Source organism: Agelaius tricolor, unplaced genomic scaffold, assembly GCF_023055355.1.
Source record: "Agelaius tricolor isolate 1412-34295 unplaced genomic scaffold, bAgeTri1.0.p SCAF_10, whole genome shotgun sequence".
Taxonomy (NCBI): domain Eukaryota; kingdom Metazoa; phylum Chordata; class Aves; order Passeriformes; family Icteridae; genus Agelaius; species Agelaius tricolor.
In genome coordinates, this window is record NW_027269270.1 from 5,247,019 (window position 1) to 5,267,408 (window position 20,390).

Consider the following 20,390-nt stretch of genomic DNA (forward strand, 5'->3'; position numbering starts at 1 on the left):
TGAAGAGTTTAACAAAAGCTTTTTTTTTTAAAGAACCCCCTATAGCTGCAGTAAACCACTGTGCTAACTTATAAATGTTTTCTGTTTTGCAGTATCAAATGCTTTTGTCATTGTTGCTACAAGAAGTACAAATATTGAGGTTTGATTAGTTCAGACCTCATTTCTTTCTTATGGCTTTGTACTGTTAAAGCTCAGAAAATATTTCACTGATGAAAATGTTTGCCTTACTGACTACAACAAAAGTATGGCCTTAATTCAGTGTATCTCTAGGTCATGAGGAGTCTCTAGTGTTGGGCTAATTAAGCTCAGTTACATGGCAGAGAAGCTGACACTGATTTTCTCTGTCTAACAGAAATTCAGTTCTACTTTCCATTCTTCCCCTTCAGGCAGCTGAAAAGCAGAGTTCTGAGCATCCCTCTGGGGTCTAGAGAAGGGCAGTAGTGACTCAAAAATGAAAAGCTGCAGCTCTGAAAATACCTTGGGAGTATATTAGCCAAGCCTGCAAGGAGCAACCCAGTGAAGCCTTTTCTGAAGGGACAACTAGAAAATGTATTTCTTCAGCACTGTGTGAATATACTGCTGTTTCCTTTTTACTGCACCAAGTGCAAGTCACTGAGGACTTTTCTCTGAACTAATTATGTAAAAGTTTATTTCACAGTTATTGATGGCTATTGAAACTATATTAAGCTTCATAGCTATATTACATTAATGTAACCACTGTTTTTTAATCTATGCTGTAGAGTGGCTTTCCAGGACCCCCTGGCCCCAGTGGCCCCCCTGGCCCACCTGGACATGCAGGTCCCCCTGTAAGTAACGTTAATCTTTTCATAATCGTCTTGTATTCTTTTACATGAGCTCCTCCTTTTCTCTGTCATAAACATTAAGCACCTTTTCAACTGACAAATCTGGATACTATGCTGAAGAATTTTATGCATAAATGTCATTTTGGGCTGTACCATCACCAGGACTCAAGAGCTGAGGTCAATGTACTGTCCTGGCTTAAATCCTTGTGTACCCCTTGAGATCTCTGCAAGTCCAAGTTAACATTATTTGAAGACATGCCACTGCCTGACATCCTGCTGACATTCCCAATGTCTATCCATGCAAAATATTAACAGAAGGTAAAGGAAAGTGGGATACACTTTCAGTGAACACACCAAGGGGCTGAGTTTTTCAACATCCATCTCCTTTTAGAAGAGCAGATTAATTCTGTTTTCTTGGAGGCATGTTCTACCTGTTTCTGGTAATTTCACCTTCAGTCATTTGTTGACTGATCTGACTACAGTTTTCCTTACAATTATGGGAAATGATATAAAATATATAATTATATCAAATATAACTGCACCATGGAATGGTGCATGTAGCTGTTCACATCTTGACTGAGTTTTTTGCTGCATTCCAGGGCTCTGCTGGATACCAGGGCTCCCCTGGAGAACCAGGACAACCTGGCCCTCCCGTATGTACCCATTCAGTATCTCTGTGTATGTTAGAGACATGACCTTAAAAGTGTGAATCTGTGTCACCTCTGCAGTGGATGGAAATTTTGCAGTTTATCCTAGTTGTTTATTATGATGCATGTAAAATGTAAAAGTATTTATGATGGCTAATGCATTTGTAGCTTGAAGACTTAATATTTGTTATTATTGTAGTTAATATTAATTACTTTTCTACAGGGACCTCCAGGCCCTGTTGGAATGATAGGCCCAGTTGGTCCACCAGGAAAAGATGTAAGTTCACTATTATTCATCCCATTATTAATAAATAAGAATAAAAAGGTTCATTAAGTTGCAAGACAACAGAGGACATTGATTTTATTGCATTTGAGAATTTTTAGCATCTCCCTATTTCTCTATTTGACAACATGTCTTCAAGAAAATAAATTTGGCTTACATGAGGTCTAATTGTCTATTCCATAAAATGTCCAATTTTAGCAGACAGTTTGATTGATTAAAAAAAAGTACATAAGCATGAAACAAGCAATTTATTTGGTGCAAATTAAATTAGCAGTTATAAAGAAAATCAAACAGTAGTGGTAGCTTTCTGCTCCCTTAAAATGTTACTATGGGACTTACAGCCATTGACACCATTGTGTGTGTCACAGCTGGGAGTCCTGAACAGATGGAGTACCAGCCAAGGTACAAACATCTACAGCTTGTGTCCATTTTGAGTGTTTTACTGAGAAGAATAAGTTTTCTAGGATCATCTCTTGCTAAAGATTGTCTTGAAGTAGCTTAGAAATTAACTAGAATCTTGTTAAAGGCTGAGTTTATAAATTCTGGCAGTTGTTTTCCAAAAGGCAGTGACAGAGTGAACTGTCACCCTGAGAGGAATTGCATGACCACCACTGTCTTTGGTGGAAGTTTCACCTGTTTGCTCCAACTCACCTTGTTCTACCACAACTGGTGCTTTGCCAGTAAGTCAAGCAATAACAAAACACTAAAAAAAAATTATTTTCTTTCAACAGGGAGAACCAGGAAGACCAGGCAGGAATGGAGACCGTGGAATCCCTGGATTACCGGTATGGAAAATCTCCCATTAACAATTGTCTTCTAATCATAGGTTTTGTTTTCCCACATCAAGTTAGTCAGATGAACATGACACACAGTGAATGTTGCTTTGTGTTCTTCATACAATAAGTACATTATTTATTAATCTTTCTATATTTATGTGTTTAGGGTCACAAAGGACACCCTGGAATGCCTGGGATGCCTGGGATGAAAGGCCAACGAGTAAGTATTGAGTATGTTGATTATAGCTGACTCTGTTACTCTCCTTGAATGATGGTGTTGCACAGTTGTGATCTTTCAGCCATTTCCAGGACTGAATCATATAACTAAAGTTAATTTCTGCACTATGTAATCTGAACTTCCATAACAAAGATTCAAGTTTTTTCTGGTTACCTCAGTTGTAGAGCTCCATCCCCAATGCTGAAAAGGGTTCCAACAGCTGATAGCACTCATTATTGAAAATATGCCCCTTTTGGGGGCTTAATATTTTGCCAAGAGGAATCAAGTTTTCCAGAATGCAGGAGGAATACAATTCACAGATATGGTTTTACTTTCCTACAGGGTTTTGATGGAAAAGATGGTGCCAAAGGTGACAGTGGTGCTCCTGGTCCAAAGGTAAAAATTTAGAGTGTCATCTTTCTAAGCAGGTAGAGTAATGAGCCCATTATTTGCTGTATAGCTGTGCTTTGCATTTTAAACAATTAGAAAAATACAATAGTCATTAAAGAAAGCCGTTTAATGCCTCCATGAAAAGAATATTAATCATTCTGAAGTAGTTAGATATTTAGAACCACATCATGTCCCAATTTTCCAGCCATAATAAACATGAGATACCAAAATGAAGGGACAAGTCTTGGTCATCTGACTTTCCTGCATAGTATTTTGAAAGCTGAGTCTTTGATTTTTATTTCCTGTTTAGTTTTTGATTTGACACTTGTTTACACTTCTCAGAAATCAGTTCATGCTGAGGACACCCAGCACCCCATAGAAAGGGATAAGAAGTTGCGCTTTTTCTGTGTCTCTTCCCCTTGAATAAACCAAAAAGTGTTCTCACCAAAGTTCATTTTCTTTTCTCTCTGTAACAGGGTGAAACTGGTCTTCCTGGAGTAAATGGAGCACCAGGCCAACCGGTAAATATGTGCATCCTGGAGTGTTTAAATGTTAGCTGAGTTGTTCCTCATCCTTTTAACTTTACCACATGCAGTGGACTATAGTGAGTTACACAAATAAGAGCAATGTCTCTTTGCTCAGCCATCTGATTTTAGAGGCCATTTAACAGATTCATTTTTACTATGTTTTCTAGGGACCAAGAGGTCCAGCTGGAGAAAGAGGAAGACCTGGGAATCCCGGTGGCCCTGTAAGTAATTGCAGACATTGCTCTTATCTAGAGGCAGCACATATGTGGATTCAATATGTTGAGAATTCCCTACTTCCTTAAAGCAGTTGTAATGTAAAGGAGTAAAAAACTACATAGCATGAAAAAATCTCACATGAAACCTTTTCAGTCCCCAATTAAAGATGTAACACTTCTAACCCACAACACGTTCACTACCTTATTTCCTGTTTTGCTTTTTGAAATGAAAAGATTACGCATTGAGGGAGAGTTCAGTGTTTCAGCATAAGCTCAGGTTTGGCAAAGAGAAGCAGGGGGGAGGAGTGGAAGCAGAGAGTGGCAGGGGACGGTAGAGAGAGGGAAAAAATGCAATCTCAAAAGTAACTTGTGGGAAACTATAAAACTCCCCTTTGACAGGTTAGAGGGTACATCCCTCGCTCTGAAGGAACTCTTATTTCATAGCATTCAACACAATCAACAAAGCAGTTTACAGCCAGCCCCTTGTTTGTGCAGACACTGCATAACCTGAGCAGAGGGTCTGGTCTAATATGGCTACAAGACAGGCAACAGGGTTTAAAAAGTCATCAGTGTTCATCAGGTTTTTGGAGTGAAATTTAGTCTTTTACGTGAATCAGAAGTGATTGTTACTTTGAAGTACACATCTGTTGCAATCTTACTTAATCACATAGACAATGTGAATGTAGCTGTTATTTCCTTAAGAAATTTAATAGGAATGTATTTTTACATCTTCCTGTCACAGTGCAAGTCACGTAAAGTGTTGTATATTCCTTCACAAAATATTCAGTTAATAATTACTTTGGAATTTCTCATTTAAGGAATCCTTGGGTCTTAGTTAACTAAGTGGGAAAGAACAGACACAAAAATATGGTCCCTGAGTCATGGACATGAAAGGATGTGGGTTCTGTGTCCAGGGTAGTGTTCTGCACCTAATACCTCTCTTCTTTCTGTAGGGTGCCCATGGCAAAGACGGATCTCCAGGAGCAGCAGGCCCACCTGTAAGGCAACTTTGACTTTCAGTATTTGTGTTGCTTTAATCCAATTACTTCTAGCAGATGTTCTGCAGTGCCAGCAAACCCAAAATTGGGGTGCACTTGTTCAAGAATGAGCATTATATTTATTTGTGTTTCAATTGTGTATATTTCATTGTGTTGGTTAATGTACTTAAAGGACACAGGGTGATAGGAGAGCTTCAACACTGTAAATCAGAAAATGCAAAAATCCAAACCCAGATTATTCTCAGAGAACACATAGATGGATGGAATTGCTGAACTACATGAAGATTAAATTTTGAATGATTTTATCAAATAAATTATTCTGCTGTCTGGAGTTGGCAAATATTTTTCTTTTCCATCTGCCTAGAAACCTGAGCATGTCCACTTGGGTGTGTAACAGCTGCATTGGCTTTTTCTCCTTCTTTTTTTATAATTAGAACAAATTTTGAAAGTTTTTTATAACTTAATCTGCCTAATGATAGATTTCATGTTTTTAAATTTAAAACACAGAAATTCAGCTGAACATCTGAAAGTCAGGGTAACTAAGATGTAGGTGTGATATTTTAGGACTAGCCAAATCTCATCTTTTACAGCATGATTTATATTTGCTAGTTTCCAGGTGTTTCCTTACTCAGAGAAAAATCTCATAATCAGACTCCCTTTTTTAACTTAAGATTAATTCCATATGGCTTTTACCTTTTGCATTAATAGTATTTCTTTCACTTTAAAGGGTCCCCCAGGTCCCCCTGGAACCGCAGGATTTCCAGGCTCTCCAGGTTTTAAGGTACTCAACTAAAGACATATAAGTACGTGGGATTTGGTCCTTTCTCTAGTTACACAGCTGATGTCACTCTACATCATTATTTTATGAGCCCTCCTTTTCCTGGCTGCTATTACACTGTTTGCAAGCCTAGAACAGATGTGCTATATGCAGCATGAGACAAACCCAATCCTCATCACCTTTGTGAATGCCCACAACAAAGCACCACCAAGTGGTAGAAACCATTAATTTAATGCTGATTGCCATGGAGATGACTAAAAAATGCCTTCATTTTCTCATTTTACTGGGGTTTTTTTCCATAGGGTGAAGCTGGTCCTCCTGGTCCTGCTGGTGTTAGTGGTAGTCCCGGAGAGAGGGGAGAACCTGGTCCTCAGGGAAATGCTGGGCCACCTGGGCCTCAGGTACATGAATAGCACTTGGGACCTGAGAGCTGCTGTGCCACCTGCTCTTCACAGAGCCCTTTGCTCTGGTTCTGGGTTAGCAGCATTGGTTACTCTGTTATATTTATTTTTCCAGGGCCCTCCTGGAAGAGCTGGAAGCCCTGGCAACAAGGGTGAAATGGTGGGTACTTTCCACATCTCTGCCATTGCTGCACTCTGTTGGTGAGGGTCACTGTTTCGACTGGGTAGAGTCCACCAATGCCACTCTCTCTTCATCTCTGTCTGCTGTTCTCTCTCTGCAGGGACCTTCTGGTATTCCTGGTGCTCCTGGTCTGCCAGGAGGCCGTGGTCTTCCAGGTCCTCCAGGTGCAAGTGGAAACCCTGGAGCAAAAGGCAGTCCGGTGAGTTATTGATGGTAATTACACTCGTTGTACCAACAAATATGGTGGAAGTAAGCCTGGTACCATTAAAAAAACCCCATTGATCTTCTCCTATTTACTTGAAATAGTGTAATAAATTATTTTATTATGAAAATAGGAAATTATTTTTATAAATATATAACATATTTTGTTTCATATATATAGGTATTGCTATATATAAAGATTATACATAAATATGATGATAATACCTAGTTGCTTTCCTAAATTATCTACGAATTCAGATACAACAAAGAGGCTGCTTCTGTAAAATGTAAAACATGAAACAAAATCTGTTTTACAATCTTATTTTCACCTGTTTTAATTCCCAAGGGCTGAGTCCACAGTCCACTAAACCCCATGAATTGTATCTGGTCTTTCACTGTCACTTACCCCAGCAGGCCCTTTTCTTACAGCCTTACACCACATGTAGCTCTTTGTCAGAGAAAATACCCAGGGACTTTCAACAAAAGACTCAATGGTGTCTGAAATAGCTCAGGAACAGACATAAAATTTTACTCAACGGTGTTTAAGATTGTATCACTTCTTTCCTTTACTGCATTTTTAAGGAGTCCCATGGCTTCCACTTACAGGTTTGGCCAGCGCGTGCTGATTCCTGTGCAGAATGATAAATAAAAAAAATGAGTCAATAATTTGAAATATCATGTCTACTTCCTTGTATTTCAGTATGTCTAGTAGCTCTAGAAAGATGCCCAGCTGCAACCCATAATTTTAATCGGATTTTCTGCTTTTTAGGGAGACCCTGGTAAGGATGGTGCAAAAGGAGATCCAGGCCCAAAAGGCGAGCGCGTAAGTGATTTCAAGATGTGTCCAGAGACTTCTTTCAGGGAAGCCTGAACCCTTAATCTTTCCCCATACAAAATCTGTGGGATTTTTTGAGACTTCCAACTCACTGATTGGCTTGGTTTCTGCTGTTGCCAGGGTGAAAACGGCACCCCAGGTGCTCCTGGGCCTCCTGGTGAGGAAGGAAAGAGAGGTGCAAATGGAGAACCTGGGCAGAACGGAGTACCTGGTACCCCTGGAGAAAGGGTGAGCTGTGGTACATGACCCTTTGAGCCAAGACAGAGGCAGAAAATTCTGAAGTTCAAAACACTTGCAGGAGAAAGTTGGCTCCATGTATCTTCTCAGAAAATTCCAGATGTGAACTGGGTTACAAAACTGGGGAGAATTCTTATCTAGTTTCTCCTCTGAATTGCAGCTCTTGGATCTATCTCAGTTGGAAAAAAATTAATTTCTTTCAGTATTTGATATAGAAGAAGCAGTGATCTGACATATCTGGAAGTTTTACCAAAACATTTTTGCTGAGAAGCAATCATAAACTATGAGAACTACAAGGGGAATGAATAATCAAAATTTCAAAATTACTTCTCAGTTAACAAAAATAAACAATCAAAAGAATTTCTGCTCTGGAAAGTGAAATTAATGTAAATTCTTCTACATTCAAGATATGTCTTTATATCAACATCTCTATTGCTAATACATCTTCAATATCAGTAACAACAGTATTGTCAGGATGTTGTTTATGTTATAATATTTCAACTGCAAACAGGTTTATTGGCTAGTATATTAAATAATTTTCCAAAAATTTAATAATTCTCTCAGAGAAATCCACTAATTGTTTCATTCAAAATAAATAGCAACATCATTACAAATTTTAGATTTCTGTTCCCATCAGAAACAAAGGAAACTGTGCTGATCTATTTGAAAGTACTAACTTAATAATTGATTGCAATATTTGCCGAAGCTATGAGGAAACCAAAGATGCATAATGAACTAATTAATTATACTAAACATATAAAGGGGGCTGCAAAATTAAATTTATAATTCAAATTTCTTTTATAAAGATAGCAGCAAATATAAATATTAAAACAATACAACAAAGCTCTTCTCAGTATTGAATTAGAGGAAAATAATTGTCAATACTGAATCTGATTTTTGTTTTTTATAGTGCTTTAGAAAACTCATAAATAATGATGCAGGGCCAGCTAAAAATAAAGGAGGACAGGGTATAATTTCAACAGGAACACTAAAATCTTCTTACTACACTGAAATGCCACTTTCATTTTTTTTTCCCATTAATTTTCATAATGCTAAGTCTAATGGTAAATAGTTTAGAAGACAACCCAGTTACTATTACCTGTGTCATCCTGCCTGTGATCCATAATTTGTTTTTTATCTGGCAGGGCTCCCCTGGCTTCCGTGGCTTACCCGGTAGTAATGGGCTTCCAGGCGAAAAGGTATCAATCTTCCTCCAAAGGAGTCCTCCAAACTTTTGGAGAATCCATATGCATTTGGATGGACAATTTCAGATTCAATGCTGGTTCCCTTGCTGTGAATCTCCACATCTCTTTCCAGGGTCCTGCAGGTGAGCGTGGCAGCCCAGGTCCCCCTGGCCCCAGTGGACCTGCAGGAGAGCGTGGACAAGATGGAGGCCCAGGTCTTCCTGGAATGAGAGTAAGACAGGACATCTCTGAGAAAAGGGGATAAACTCTGCTAGAGAGGACTCATCTGAGCTGATGTGGTAGAGGAGTCCAACCAGAGATCCTTTCTATGAGTTCCTTTAGGCAGTAGTAGCATCCATTCATGGTGGGACAGGTAATGGAGCAGAGTCACAGGGCATTCCTAGGACACTGGCACAACAGAGTCAAGAGGCTTTGGGAGGCTCCCAGAGCATGCAAGGCCCTGCCATGAGAAATGCCTCTAATATGAGTCAGCACTGGGTGATTTTCTGCATTAGCTCTTTGCATTTCAGCAAATTCTAACATTAGGTATTATGGGGTTTTATTGAAATATGTTTCTATATATATGTTTCAGTTATTATGTAAATAGACTTAAGTAATTAAATTAGAAAATAAGTATTTCAATATACATGAGTATTATATTTTTGGCACATTTGTAATTAGAGCAAATAACCTGTTGGTCAGTTTTTTACAGTACATATCAGTAAGATTTCAGAGATGGCCTATTGTGTAGACAGCATCTAATTGTACATGGAACAACATTCTGGGAGCTGTACTAAGAATTAACAACTCCTAACAACAAATATATTGACATTCAAAAGCCCAGATGCAGGCTGCTAGGAGCTAAAGATTTTATTGGCAAGGAAACTGAACTATTTAAAATACAACAAAAATAATATTTAGAAATTTAAAGAAGTTAATGAAAAAAGTGTTGCACATTGTGTTGCTTTTAGGTAGAGTAGGTGTGTAGTCAGAATTGTTTAATTTCTTTTTTTTTCCACCTAAATATGGTTTTCTTCCACATAATGAAAGAAATTTTTGTGCTAATTGATTAATATCTAGTGTCTTGCTGATATACAACTCTCAGAAAAAAAAACAATAAACCCATAATGGCAGAATTTGTTTGCTTTCTCCAATTTTCACCTTCATGGGCTGAGGGAAATGGAAAGATCTTTATTAAAGAGGATGATAGCAAGCAACAGTTTTTATATATTTATATTCATTAATTGAAACTTCATAATGTGCACTTTAAACTGAAGTATAACACTTTTTTTTTTCCTTCAATTTGCAGGGCTTGCCCGGAATTCCAGGAAGCCCTGGAAGCGATGGGAAGCCTGGCCCTCCCGTATGTACATTGTGCAAATATTTTACCCCAGTCCTCCTGCTGACCCAACCTGACCCTAATCCCACAGCATCCACATGACAGGTTGTTATCACAGCCAGATTTATTCCCTCCTCTCTGTTTGCTTTAACTACCAGAGCCCTTTTTATGCTGCATCATTGTAAGAGCAGCCTGCAAACTCTGTCATTTGGTACCATGTAAAATACATAGCAGATGGGCCACAGTTGCAGAACAGAACACATAATGAGTTTTGAACAGTGTCTCCCCCTCACTCAATGTTGAATGAGTCCTGGGAATTGCTTTATTTCACCTCACAGATGCCACATCTTCCTTTCTTTGTGCTTATCCCAGGGCAATCAGGGTGAATCTGGACGCTCTGGCCCACCTGGCCCTCCAGGCCCCCGTGGCCAGCCTGGTGTGATGGGTTTCCCTGGTCCTAAGGGCAATGAGGTGAGTGGGATTTCTCCTCTTCTGTGAAATTTGACTCACCTTGCTTGGTGAGTCAAATGTTAAACTAAATTACTCCATAGTGGGGCTATCTCATACTGCAGCTTTAGACAATTGTCCACTGACCATAAACAAGTATTTCAAATGTAGTCTTTCTCTTTTGTAAGGGTGCACCAGGCAAGAATGGAGAAAGAGGCCCTGGTGGACCACCTGGACCACCTGTAAGTTTTGATAATATTTTGTTTAATAATGACACAGTATTAATAATAACTTGATGAGTCTTACAAAAGTGGTATCACTCTCTAACCATAGCCTAATTTTGTCTTTGAATAGGGTCTTGCTGGGAAGAATGGTGATGTTGGCCTTCCAGGTCCTCCAGGACCTACTGTAAGTGTGGTGGTCCCATCTGAGGCAATGATCAGGGGTCTGGCAGCTACAGATAGACACTGGGAATTTAGCAGAAGGAAAATATTCTTAATGATACAAAGCAATCTACTTTTATGAAGACAAATAAAAGAGCTCTTTGCCATTGTTTTAATGAACAAATATTACAAACTTTGGTGGGAGAAAGTTGAGTCAGGTATACTCGGTGTAGATTGAAATGAAAAGTCAATTTAGAGCTCTTGGTCTTTTCAAGCAGAAATGTATTGTTGCTCCCTTTAATGTTTATGGCATTTCAGACTCCTATCAAGTTAAAACGTGTCTGCTGAATCACATCTAAGAGTTGGAGCAAAAAGAGCAACTACCACAACACCAACATACACTGGTTTTTGAGCTTGTGCAATGTCATCATCAGGTCACAATTAGGAGGTGTAGATTAGAGGTGGTGAGGAGTTGTTTATATATTGAAGTGTTCTCAGGCAAGTTCATGGATTTTTCCCTCATTTGTTTGATTCTAGGGTGCTTCTGGAGAGAGAGGAGAACCAGGACCAGCAGGCCCACCTGGCCTCCAGGTGCTGTGTGTTTATTGTTTTCTGATTCTTTTTAATAGACTAACACAAACACACAAAATTTAAAAAAAAAAAAAAAAGGTATCTGAACATTTATATTGGAATGCCAGATATCATCATATTTTGAATATAATAGAATACAACAGATTAACCACTTGACAAATGTTACAAGGAATGAGTTGGCCACACTTCTTTGAGTCAAAAGCAAGAATCTGAAGATGTAAAATGCATAACTTATCTGTGTAACATGGATAATGCTGTTCTTTCATATAGGGATTGCCTGGTGGACCAGGACCAGCTGGAGAGAATGGAAAGCCTGGAGAACCAGTAAGTAGTGAATTGCCTTTTTTTTTTAGCAAAAATTAATGAAAAGTTCTTCTTAAATTATATTTCCAAATTGAGACATCTCTTAGCTCTCCTCAAAGCAGCAAAGTCTGATTTGGGGAATCATAGGGAAGAGAAACAGGATGCCAATCACAATGCAGATGTACTAAGTAAACTTCTAACTAACTTACATTTATTTTCTCATAACCAGGGGCCAAAAGGTGATATTGGAGGACCTGGATTCCCAGGCCCTAAGGTAAATAATAAAGAAAATTTTTTAATGGCATAAATTAATTAACAAAATATGAGCCTGAAAACAAATAACACATTTTTTATCACAGGGTGAAAATGGTATCCCAGGAGAACGTGGTGCACAGGGTCCTCCAGGACCTCCTGGAACAAGAGGTGGACCAGGTCCTGCTGGCACAGAAGGTGCCAAGGTACCCACAGAATGTCTTCCTTTTCTGCTATTCTGATACCATTTGGGTTAATTTCTTTTTTTCTAATTATTTTTTGTTACTCCTTAGGGTCCTCCTGGCCCACCGGGTCCCCCTGGAGGCACAGGACTGCCTGGCTTACAGGGAATGCCAGGAGAAAGAGGAGCTTCTGGAAGCCCTGGACCAAAAGGGGAGAGGGTAACACACACACACACTTTTGATTTTATGCTGATTTAATGTTAGTGTCCCACAAGGCACTGGGTTTGTCCACATCTTCACTTTGGCCTGATTTCAGAGGTGCAGATTGTGTAGCAGCACTGTTGGTTTAGCAATGGGATGTGGGTCCTAGGTATTGAAAAATATGGGGTTTTCCCTCAGTTTAATACATGCTAGATACTTTGGTGCAATGGGTCTCTTGGGGGATGGGTACAGCAAAACAGTTCTAATGAATCTAATTAATGATGAGCATAGTTCATACCATGGGAAGAAAATTTGGCCTGGACTTCCTTTTGAATCAATTTGGGTTCTTTTCCTCATCAAAGGATGTAGTATCTGATGCTGCATACTGGGCAAAATATCATCCCCAATTTCATTAAGGAAACCTGGCTATTGAGAGACCCCTCAGTATGAGATCCTCCCCCCCATTTAGGCTCATCTCCTCATGCTTCCTTTTTGCTCATGGTTTTTATGTCTTAAACTTCCCAGGGAGAACCTGGTGGTAAAGGTGCTGACGGCCTTCCTGGTGCAAGAGGAGAGAGAGTGAGTATTTAAACATCCAACAGTTTACCCATCAGCTTTATGCAGCCAGCTCTTAGAACAGGAGTAACCTCACACTGAATGATCTACAACAGCAACAGTTGTAATCTCATTGTGTTTCATTCCAGCAGTGCAAAACTGGGTTTGTAAACTAAATTAGGCCTAATACTGGTTTTTGTGATTACCACTCCTTGGGTCAATGTAATGGAATTTTTTAGAGAAAGACTGGGACAATGTTTTAGAAGGAAAGAAATCATATGAAAGAGAAAATCTACCTGACTGATGTTATAATGAATCACAAAAAGACATTCTCATACAGAATATTCCTACGGGTTACTAAATATGATGTATTTATACATCTATATAGCAAATACACATAAAATAGGCACTTGAAATACATACATCTATCAAATCACTACCTGCAGGCAGTATATACATGAAAGTAATGAGGGATCATAAATATACAAATGCAGATTGGTTGAGTTGGAGGAAATATAAAAAATTTATTTCACACTATAAGGTACAGATTAAATTTTCAAGAAAGAAATAAGTCAGGGAGCTAGTCCGGAGATGCTGAAGAAATGTGGATCAACTATCTAACTGAAAATTGGAGCAACAGGTCACTTTTATTGCATACCAGTGAAAGACACCTATTCATTTCAGGTAGTTTGGGATGAGGTTTGGATGGTTAGGGAAAAGAAAAAGGGAACCACTCAGTTGGAGATCTCTCACACTGAAAAATGGTGTGATTTCAGAGCATCACTCCAAAACATGGTGTGCAAATGCACTTTGGCACTGTAACTTGCTTCATTTATCATTGGCAACCTGTTTACACTGAAACACAAACACTATTGATCAAAGCATAAGAGTTAACATTGTCATATTTTGATACAAGATACATAATTTTCTCATTTTCCAATTTTTCAGGGCAATGTAGGTCCCATTGGCCCTCCTGGTCCTGCTGGCCCACCTGGAGATAAGGTAAAGCATCCTCACAAAGGGGTTTGGACTGTAAGGAGTCCCAGGGGTGGCTGTCTCAGGGGAAGCAGACAAACACCCCGTGACCATCCTTGTTTGTTCCCTGCAGGGAGAGACTGGCCCAGCAGGTGCCCCTGGCCCAATGGGTTCCCGTGGAGGTCCTGTAAGTGACAGAACCTTTCTTTTCTTCCTGTATAACCTCACCTAGCTCCTCTTGCCTGCTGTAGGTATCAGTGCTGCACCAAACCTATCAGTAATACACGAGGCTTGGGCTGTAAATAAACCAAGCGCATTCAGCTCCTGTTGACTCTTGGGATTTATAGGTACTAAAGGCTTCAGAAAATCAGGGCTTTTAACATTGTAAAGGGTTCAGAGGGCTGTGATGACAGGGCAAGGCAGGAGTTGAGCAATAGTCATGTCCATCTTGATTTAAAGTTAAATAAACTTTTGAAAAGACTCCTTTTTTTGTATTTATATTCTTTATATTTACACTCTGGGATCTCAGTTGAACACCAGGGGTTGTGGTCAGGGTTCATACAGGTGTAGCTGAGTTAAGTTTACCCCATTTTAGAGAATTATCAGTTAATTCCTGAACAGCTGTATTTAGTTCTTTGGAGGAAAAGTTGTTTTGGATCAGTTGTTTTGGGGTTTTTCTCCAAAGGCTGGTAAGACAAAGAAACATCAGCAGCCTTAACAGCAGTATTCTCTAACTTCTAAAGTGAAGTTTATCTTTCTAACATCTTCCATTGCTGACATGTGGTTTTCTACAGGGTGAACGAGGAGAACAAGGTCTTCCTGGGCCCGCTGGCTTCCCTGGAGCCCCAGTAAGTGTCTGCACTGCTCTGCCTGCACTATTCAGACACACATAGGGTAACATGGCTTTGTCCTTCTTCTCCTGCACTGGTAGGGCAGTAGAGTTTAACTGCATTCACACTTCATTTAATATTTAAGTTCCCTTCAGACAAGTACCTCGATAGCATTTCTTGTCACAATATCATCTGCTTTTTTGAGTGGTAATATAACACTATAATTTTTCTACAGGGCCAAAATGGGGAACCTGGTGGCAAAGGAGAAAGAGGCCCCCCTGGTCTGAGAGGAGAGGCCGGACCCCCTGGAGCAGCTGGTCCACAGGGCGGCCCTGGTGCCCCAGTAAGTGTTTGCTGTTCCTTGTTGCTATGGAGAGGTTTCTTCAGCCCTCCCTCAGCCTCAGTGGGCCCAAGTGCAAGGAGATGAACTGCCTGAAACTTATTGACACTTCCTATAATTTTAATCTTTATCAAATCCTTTGCTTTATCTACTTCCTTCCATGTAGGGTCCACCAGGTCCCCAAGGAATAAAAGGAGACCGTGGATCTCCTGGCGGGCCTGTGAGTATCTCTCCAACTTAGTCACTGCTAAATTCCTCTATTTATTTCAATAAATGTGACCTAAATGAAAAATAAGAACTTCAATGACTATATTAATAGTATTAACAGTTGAAAAATATTTAAAGTGTTCTAGAAGGAGTAATTAAAGTAGAAGTCTTTAGTGATCTGGATTACCTTGATTTTAATATAAGGTGCCAAAATAGCTTTTGACAAAATGACCCAAAGCTCTACAATGGCTTATCTCAACAGTTATTAAATTTACTTGCCATCTTTGCCAACTATCTCAAATCCCACTAACTCAAGTTTAAGGAGGATATATGTCCTCCTCTTACAAAAAAAAAAAAAATTGATTTTCTGTTCCCTATCAGGACATATAATTTAGGTTTCAAACAAAACATGACTATAATTTAAACACAGATGTATGTAAAAATCCATTTATTCCCGTTTCCCAGTTTTCAGAAAATAACAAAAATATTGATCTCTTCTAGGGTGCTGCTGGTTTCCCTGGTGCTCGTGGTCTACCTGGTCCCCCTGGTAACAATGTAAGTTGGTTTATCCCCCTTTTCTTTTAGTCTTACTTTGTGGATACATTTAGATGTGTATTAATATATAATGCAAAAACATTCTGAACATGATGGTTGTACTTCAGGAAAAAAATCTGCAAAAAAGAGTTTATCGTCCTTACAGTATGGAATAGAAAGTAGGATTTTAATTAAGGTACCATTAGAGTCAATGCAATTCTTTCCATTCATTGGTTCAGCTAAGACTATAATGAAAGCCACTTCATTCTGAACATGTCCAAGACACCATATTAAAGGCATATGGCAGGAGTGATTCAAGAAAGCAGAAGGGCCTGCGGCCTATTTCCAATTTCTGTGGTAGAGCCATGAGTAAGGAATGTGTACCCTGTGTTGGATGCATTACAGGCACTGGGCATCCAAAATGTGCAGGTGTATGTCCAGACAGCAAGGATAAAAAATGCCAGCTGTGAAAGGGATACATTAAAGGATTCTCTTACAACACAAGATCAGATTTGGGTGCACAGGACTGGACCCCAAATCTGCCTTCAGGCAATGACTCAGGTCTGGCTGGTTTTCATGAGACCAATGCCAGTGCATGTGTGCAGCTCACACTTTCCTTCTTAAAACTCTTTCCAGGGTAGCCCAGGTCCCCCTGGTAACGCAGGCCCTGCAGGCAAGGATGGGCCTCCTGGACCCCCTGGCAGTTCTGGTGCTCCTGGAGGTCCAGGACCTGCTGGAATCAGAGGTGAGCCCGGCGCACCAGGAGAAAAAGGGCCCCCAGGAGCCCGAGGAGAAAGGGTAAGTGTCCCTTCAGCCAGGGACCATTCCAGCAGGAGACAGGGATTATGTCTGTCCAGAACAAGCAGCCACCTCTGGAATGTTGAAGGTGCTCCCACTGACTGCAGTGACCTTTTCTCAAACAGGGGGCTCCAGGTGAGCCAGGTCCTCAAGGCATCGTTGGCGGCCGGGGGAACACGGGTCTGCCAGGCCTGCGTGGCCCCAGCGGCCCACCCGGGATGGCAGGGGCCAAGGTGAGAGCCCTTCACTGCAGCCACAGCCTCAACCCTAACACAACCCCAACCCTGCTGCTAAAATTAGCCTGGAGAGGCAAAAAGTGATAAAAACAGCTTAGAGACACAAAAAGTAATGAATGTATTGGGGGGTTTAATGCTTTCTAGTCCAGAGATGAGAGAATTTACAGTTATTTCTGTTTACATGCATAAGATCAGGCTTTTAAATGGCTGGTATCCAGCTGCTGTAGGATGTGAGGTTCTATTTCAGATTATAGTATATATATTATATATCTAGGAGTACATTATCCACTTCACACACTTTGGGAGGGTCATGAGGAGGAGGAAGCTGTAACCTCTTTTGGGTACAAGATCCAAGTCATAGTATCACCCACCACTTGTTGTTTACTCCTGCTTAGTTCTCAATATGTTTCTTGCTTAATTATGACCCAAACAGAAAAGTACCCTCACATCCCTTCAGAAAAGATGGGGTGAGGCTTGGTTTGTATTTTATCACTAATATAGTGATAGACCAGCATTTTTTGGTTAACAGCTTTGGCCACTGTTTTCAGGCACATAAGAGATATATCTGTTTATTATTTCTTAGTTGTCAGTTAATGAGGAACATTCAATGGCCTTGCATCAATATTACCAGCCATGAAAAGAAACCAGTTTGGCCAAGTTTTTTTTTCTCTTGTTTTGTGTATTCACAACCAGGAAAGCCATATTGGCCCATCACTTCATTAGGTCTCCTTCAAAATCCCTGCACAGTTAATAAGATGCAAAATGTACTGGTATCTCCTAAGAACATTATCTGCAATGGAATCCTTTCTCTTTTTGTTCAGGGTGAAGATGGTAAACCAGGCACCAATGGTATCCCAGGAGAACGTGGTGCTCCGGGTCCCCAAGGTCCTATTGGACAAAGAGGCTTACCTGGAGAGCCTGGCAGAGATGTGAGTGGATGGGATTTCCCTGCTACCTTGTGAATTACAAATGGGAGCTTCTGGGGGCAAATATGCTTTAAGGTTCACAAGGCAGGGGCCTGGGCAGATTCTGCCCTCCTGTAAGGTGTGGCATCCTGTCCCTGCTATCCCATTCCCTGCCTGCAAACATCATCTGTCACTCTTGGAACTGCTCTGCCTACAAAATAATGCAGGTCTTACAGGTCTTTTAGGAGCCACTCCACCTCCCTCTTGAAACCACTCCAACTCTTCCCTCTTGAAAACTCTTTCTTTGATGAGCATTGTTCAAGCTTAGTGGGAAACAAGCTGTCTACTGGTAATGCAGTTTATGAACAAACCGTGCCACTCTGTTTTGCAGGGTAACCCTGGCTCCGATGGCTTGCCTGGACGTGACGGATCCCCAGGAGGCAAAGTAAGAAATCACCAGTATCCTTAGACTGCCCAACAAATAGGACATGAACTACATGGCAAATGTGCAATCTATATGCTATGTAATTTGTTCTTTGAACCTCTTGTGCTCCACTGAATATACTCCTTATATTGAGTTCTATAAAACATGATGTTTATTACTCCTTACTATCTGCAGGGTGACCGTGGTGACAATGGCTCTCCTGGCCCTCCAGGACCCCCTGGCCATCCTGGACCTGCAGGTAATGCTGGTGCGCCTGGAAAAGCTGGTGAAAGAGGATTTCAGGTAAGACCAAAGTAAATGGGTTACTGCTTACTTACATATCCTTCCTAAGCAAAGTCCATTTCATGCAGGAATAGAGAGGAAGTTTTAAAGAGTTTGCTATTGTCAGAGTTTCTTGATATCAAGGACTGGTTCTACAAGAATATCCAGAGGAAAGACATCTCAGAGTTTATGTTCTGACAACTTGAAGAAATTAAGCCCAAAATTAATGTACTCCATAGGATGCCAAAAAGCACATCATCCCACCAGGCCCTGTCCTAATTTCCATCCCATCTGGTGCTGATGCAGCACAAGCAACGTGTTATTTATTTAAACTAAGGGAGTAACTTTGGAAGCCTTCAAGTTATTTCTCAGGAGTGCTGACACCAGCACACTGAGCACCTCACTGAGAGAGGGAAGAAAGGCTGTAGTGCCTGTGTACAGATCAGTGCCTGCAGGCAGCTGAGAAAGGCTGACATTGGTACAAAAATGGCCTGGCCAGGATTCTTGCTGATTCTAGTGTGTGTGGAGCTTCCCCTTGTTTCCCAACACCTGCTGGCTGTGAACATACAGCTCATCTGGAAATAAAGAGGTGGGCTAGGCAGTTCCAAGTGATCCACACCTTCTCATTCTTACCATGTCACAGGGTCCACCTGGCCCTCCTGGCTCTACTGGTCCTGCTGGTGCTCGTGGTCCTGCTGTAAGTCATATTTAAAGTATTTGTGATGTCAACCATTCACTATTTCCTGTTATATGGGCAATGCTCTTATCTCCTTCTTCCTTCTATTGCAAATCTACCCTTACAGGGTCCTCAAGGTCCTCGTGGTGATAAAGGTGAACCTGGTGAACGAGGGAGCAATGGCATAAAGGGTCACAGAGGGTTTCCTGGTACCCCTGGTCTCCCTGGCCCTCCTGTGAGTATTTTGCATTGGATTGGGAATTACAGCTGATCTTAGCTTCTGTGTTTAGGCCCCAGGTACTTAATCAACCTTAGCTAATTTGATGGGAATCTATGTAAGTTTGATTGTCAGATGTTTCAAAATCCTGATTCCCTGAATCAACCTGACATAAGCATAATTAAAGAACTGGAAGAAGCTGGTAGGAAGTAAAGATGGGTTTACTACAACCCTTTCAGTAAAAAATTCTTATATATTTATTTATAATAAAATCAGGCTATTCCTGATTTAATTAGGAAAGAAAGAGGTAGGGGTTGAAATGCCTATGTCTGTTAGAAATCTATCCTAGAAGGACAACTAAAGCTACTCAGAGTCCAAATACCTCTCCTCTGCCATGTATCTTTTATACTGGGGTAAAATGGGCAAGAAATTGTAAACTACTGAATTTCATACTCTTTCTATCCCTTTCTTACCCTAAAACATGAATTACCATTTGAACATAGCTAAGAGAACTGAAGGTCAAGAATAGACAGGCATGCCATAGATATTTATGACCAGTAAAGGTTTAAGAAGGGATTTATTCTAAAAAAATCTACAAATCCCCTCATGATACAAGTGAGATTCAAGAAACCAAAGGTCACACAATTAACATACCAAAGATGGCACCAGTACCAATCTATTCAACAAGACAATAGAACCTGGGGTCTAACATATCACATGAGGGGAAAAAAAAAGATAAATTCTCGTTTGAGGAAAGGTTACTTTTAAACAAATGCTTTAGTTCTTTGCAGTGCACGCAAGAAACAAATCTGTAAATGTATTTGAAATCATGAATATTTGTCAAATTATTTAAATAACATTACTGGTAATATTAAAACTGCAGCACTTTGGCTGTAGCTACATATTTTTATGAATATTAGGGTTCATCCAAAGCTCATTGGTGTCAGTTGGCTTTCTTGCATTTTGGATAGCACATCTCTATATGAAAACATGTAAGAGAACATTCAATATTTTTTTCTGATTAAAGAATGGCCACCATT

The 20,390-nt window shown here is 40.2% G+C and overlaps 1 protein-coding gene across 1 annotated transcript in view; it reads left to right on the forward strand.

Moving 5' to 3' along the window:
• The window catches only part of COL3A1 (collagen type III alpha 1 chain), a 49,235-nt gene that overhangs the window by 24,488 nt on the left and 4,357 nt on the right, over positions 1-20,390 (forward strand). The window contains exons 6-45 of the mRNA XM_071434464.1: positions 741-806; positions 1,403-1,456; positions 1,674-1,727; positions 2,465-2,518; positions 2,676-2,729; positions 3,069-3,122; positions 3,593-3,637; positions 3,811-3,864; positions 4,812-4,856; positions 5,584-5,637; positions 5,937-6,035; positions 6,151-6,195; positions 6,317-6,415; positions 7,187-7,240; positions 7,373-7,480; positions 8,635-8,688; positions 8,807-8,905; positions 9,983-10,036; positions 10,385-10,483; positions 10,648-10,701; positions 10,814-10,867; positions 11,380-11,433; positions 11,704-11,757; positions 11,966-12,010; positions 12,096-12,194; positions 12,282-12,389; positions 12,897-12,950; positions 13,875-13,928; positions 14,035-14,088; positions 14,696-14,749; positions 14,967-15,074; positions 15,238-15,291; positions 15,780-15,833; positions 16,449-16,610; positions 16,736-16,843; positions 17,668-17,775; positions 18,143-18,196; positions 18,371-18,478; positions 19,101-19,154; positions 19,261-19,368. Coding sequence (XP_071290565.1) covers positions 741-806; positions 1,403-1,456; positions 1,674-1,727; positions 2,465-2,518; positions 2,676-2,729; positions 3,069-3,122; positions 3,593-3,637; positions 3,811-3,864; positions 4,812-4,856; positions 5,584-5,637; positions 5,937-6,035; positions 6,151-6,195; positions 6,317-6,415; positions 7,187-7,240; positions 7,373-7,480; positions 8,635-8,688; positions 8,807-8,905; positions 9,983-10,036; positions 10,385-10,483; positions 10,648-10,701; positions 10,814-10,867; positions 11,380-11,433; positions 11,704-11,757; positions 11,966-12,010; positions 12,096-12,194; positions 12,282-12,389; positions 12,897-12,950; positions 13,875-13,928; positions 14,035-14,088; positions 14,696-14,749; positions 14,967-15,074; positions 15,238-15,291; positions 15,780-15,833; positions 16,449-16,610; positions 16,736-16,843; positions 17,668-17,775; positions 18,143-18,196; positions 18,371-18,478; positions 19,101-19,154; positions 19,261-19,368 — 2,847 coding nt within the window. The remainder of the gene's footprint in view (positions 1-740; positions 807-1,402; positions 1,457-1,673; positions 1,728-2,464; positions 2,519-2,675; positions 2,730-3,068; positions 3,123-3,592; positions 3,638-3,810; positions 3,865-4,811; positions 4,857-5,583; positions 5,638-5,936; positions 6,036-6,150; positions 6,196-6,316; positions 6,416-7,186; positions 7,241-7,372; positions 7,481-8,634; positions 8,689-8,806; positions 8,906-9,982; positions 10,037-10,384; positions 10,484-10,647; positions 10,702-10,813; positions 10,868-11,379; positions 11,434-11,703; positions 11,758-11,965; positions 12,011-12,095; positions 12,195-12,281; positions 12,390-12,896; positions 12,951-13,874; positions 13,929-14,034; positions 14,089-14,695; positions 14,750-14,966; positions 15,075-15,237; positions 15,292-15,779; positions 15,834-16,448; positions 16,611-16,735; positions 16,844-17,667; positions 17,776-18,142; positions 18,197-18,370; positions 18,479-19,100; positions 19,155-19,260; positions 19,369-20,390) is intronic.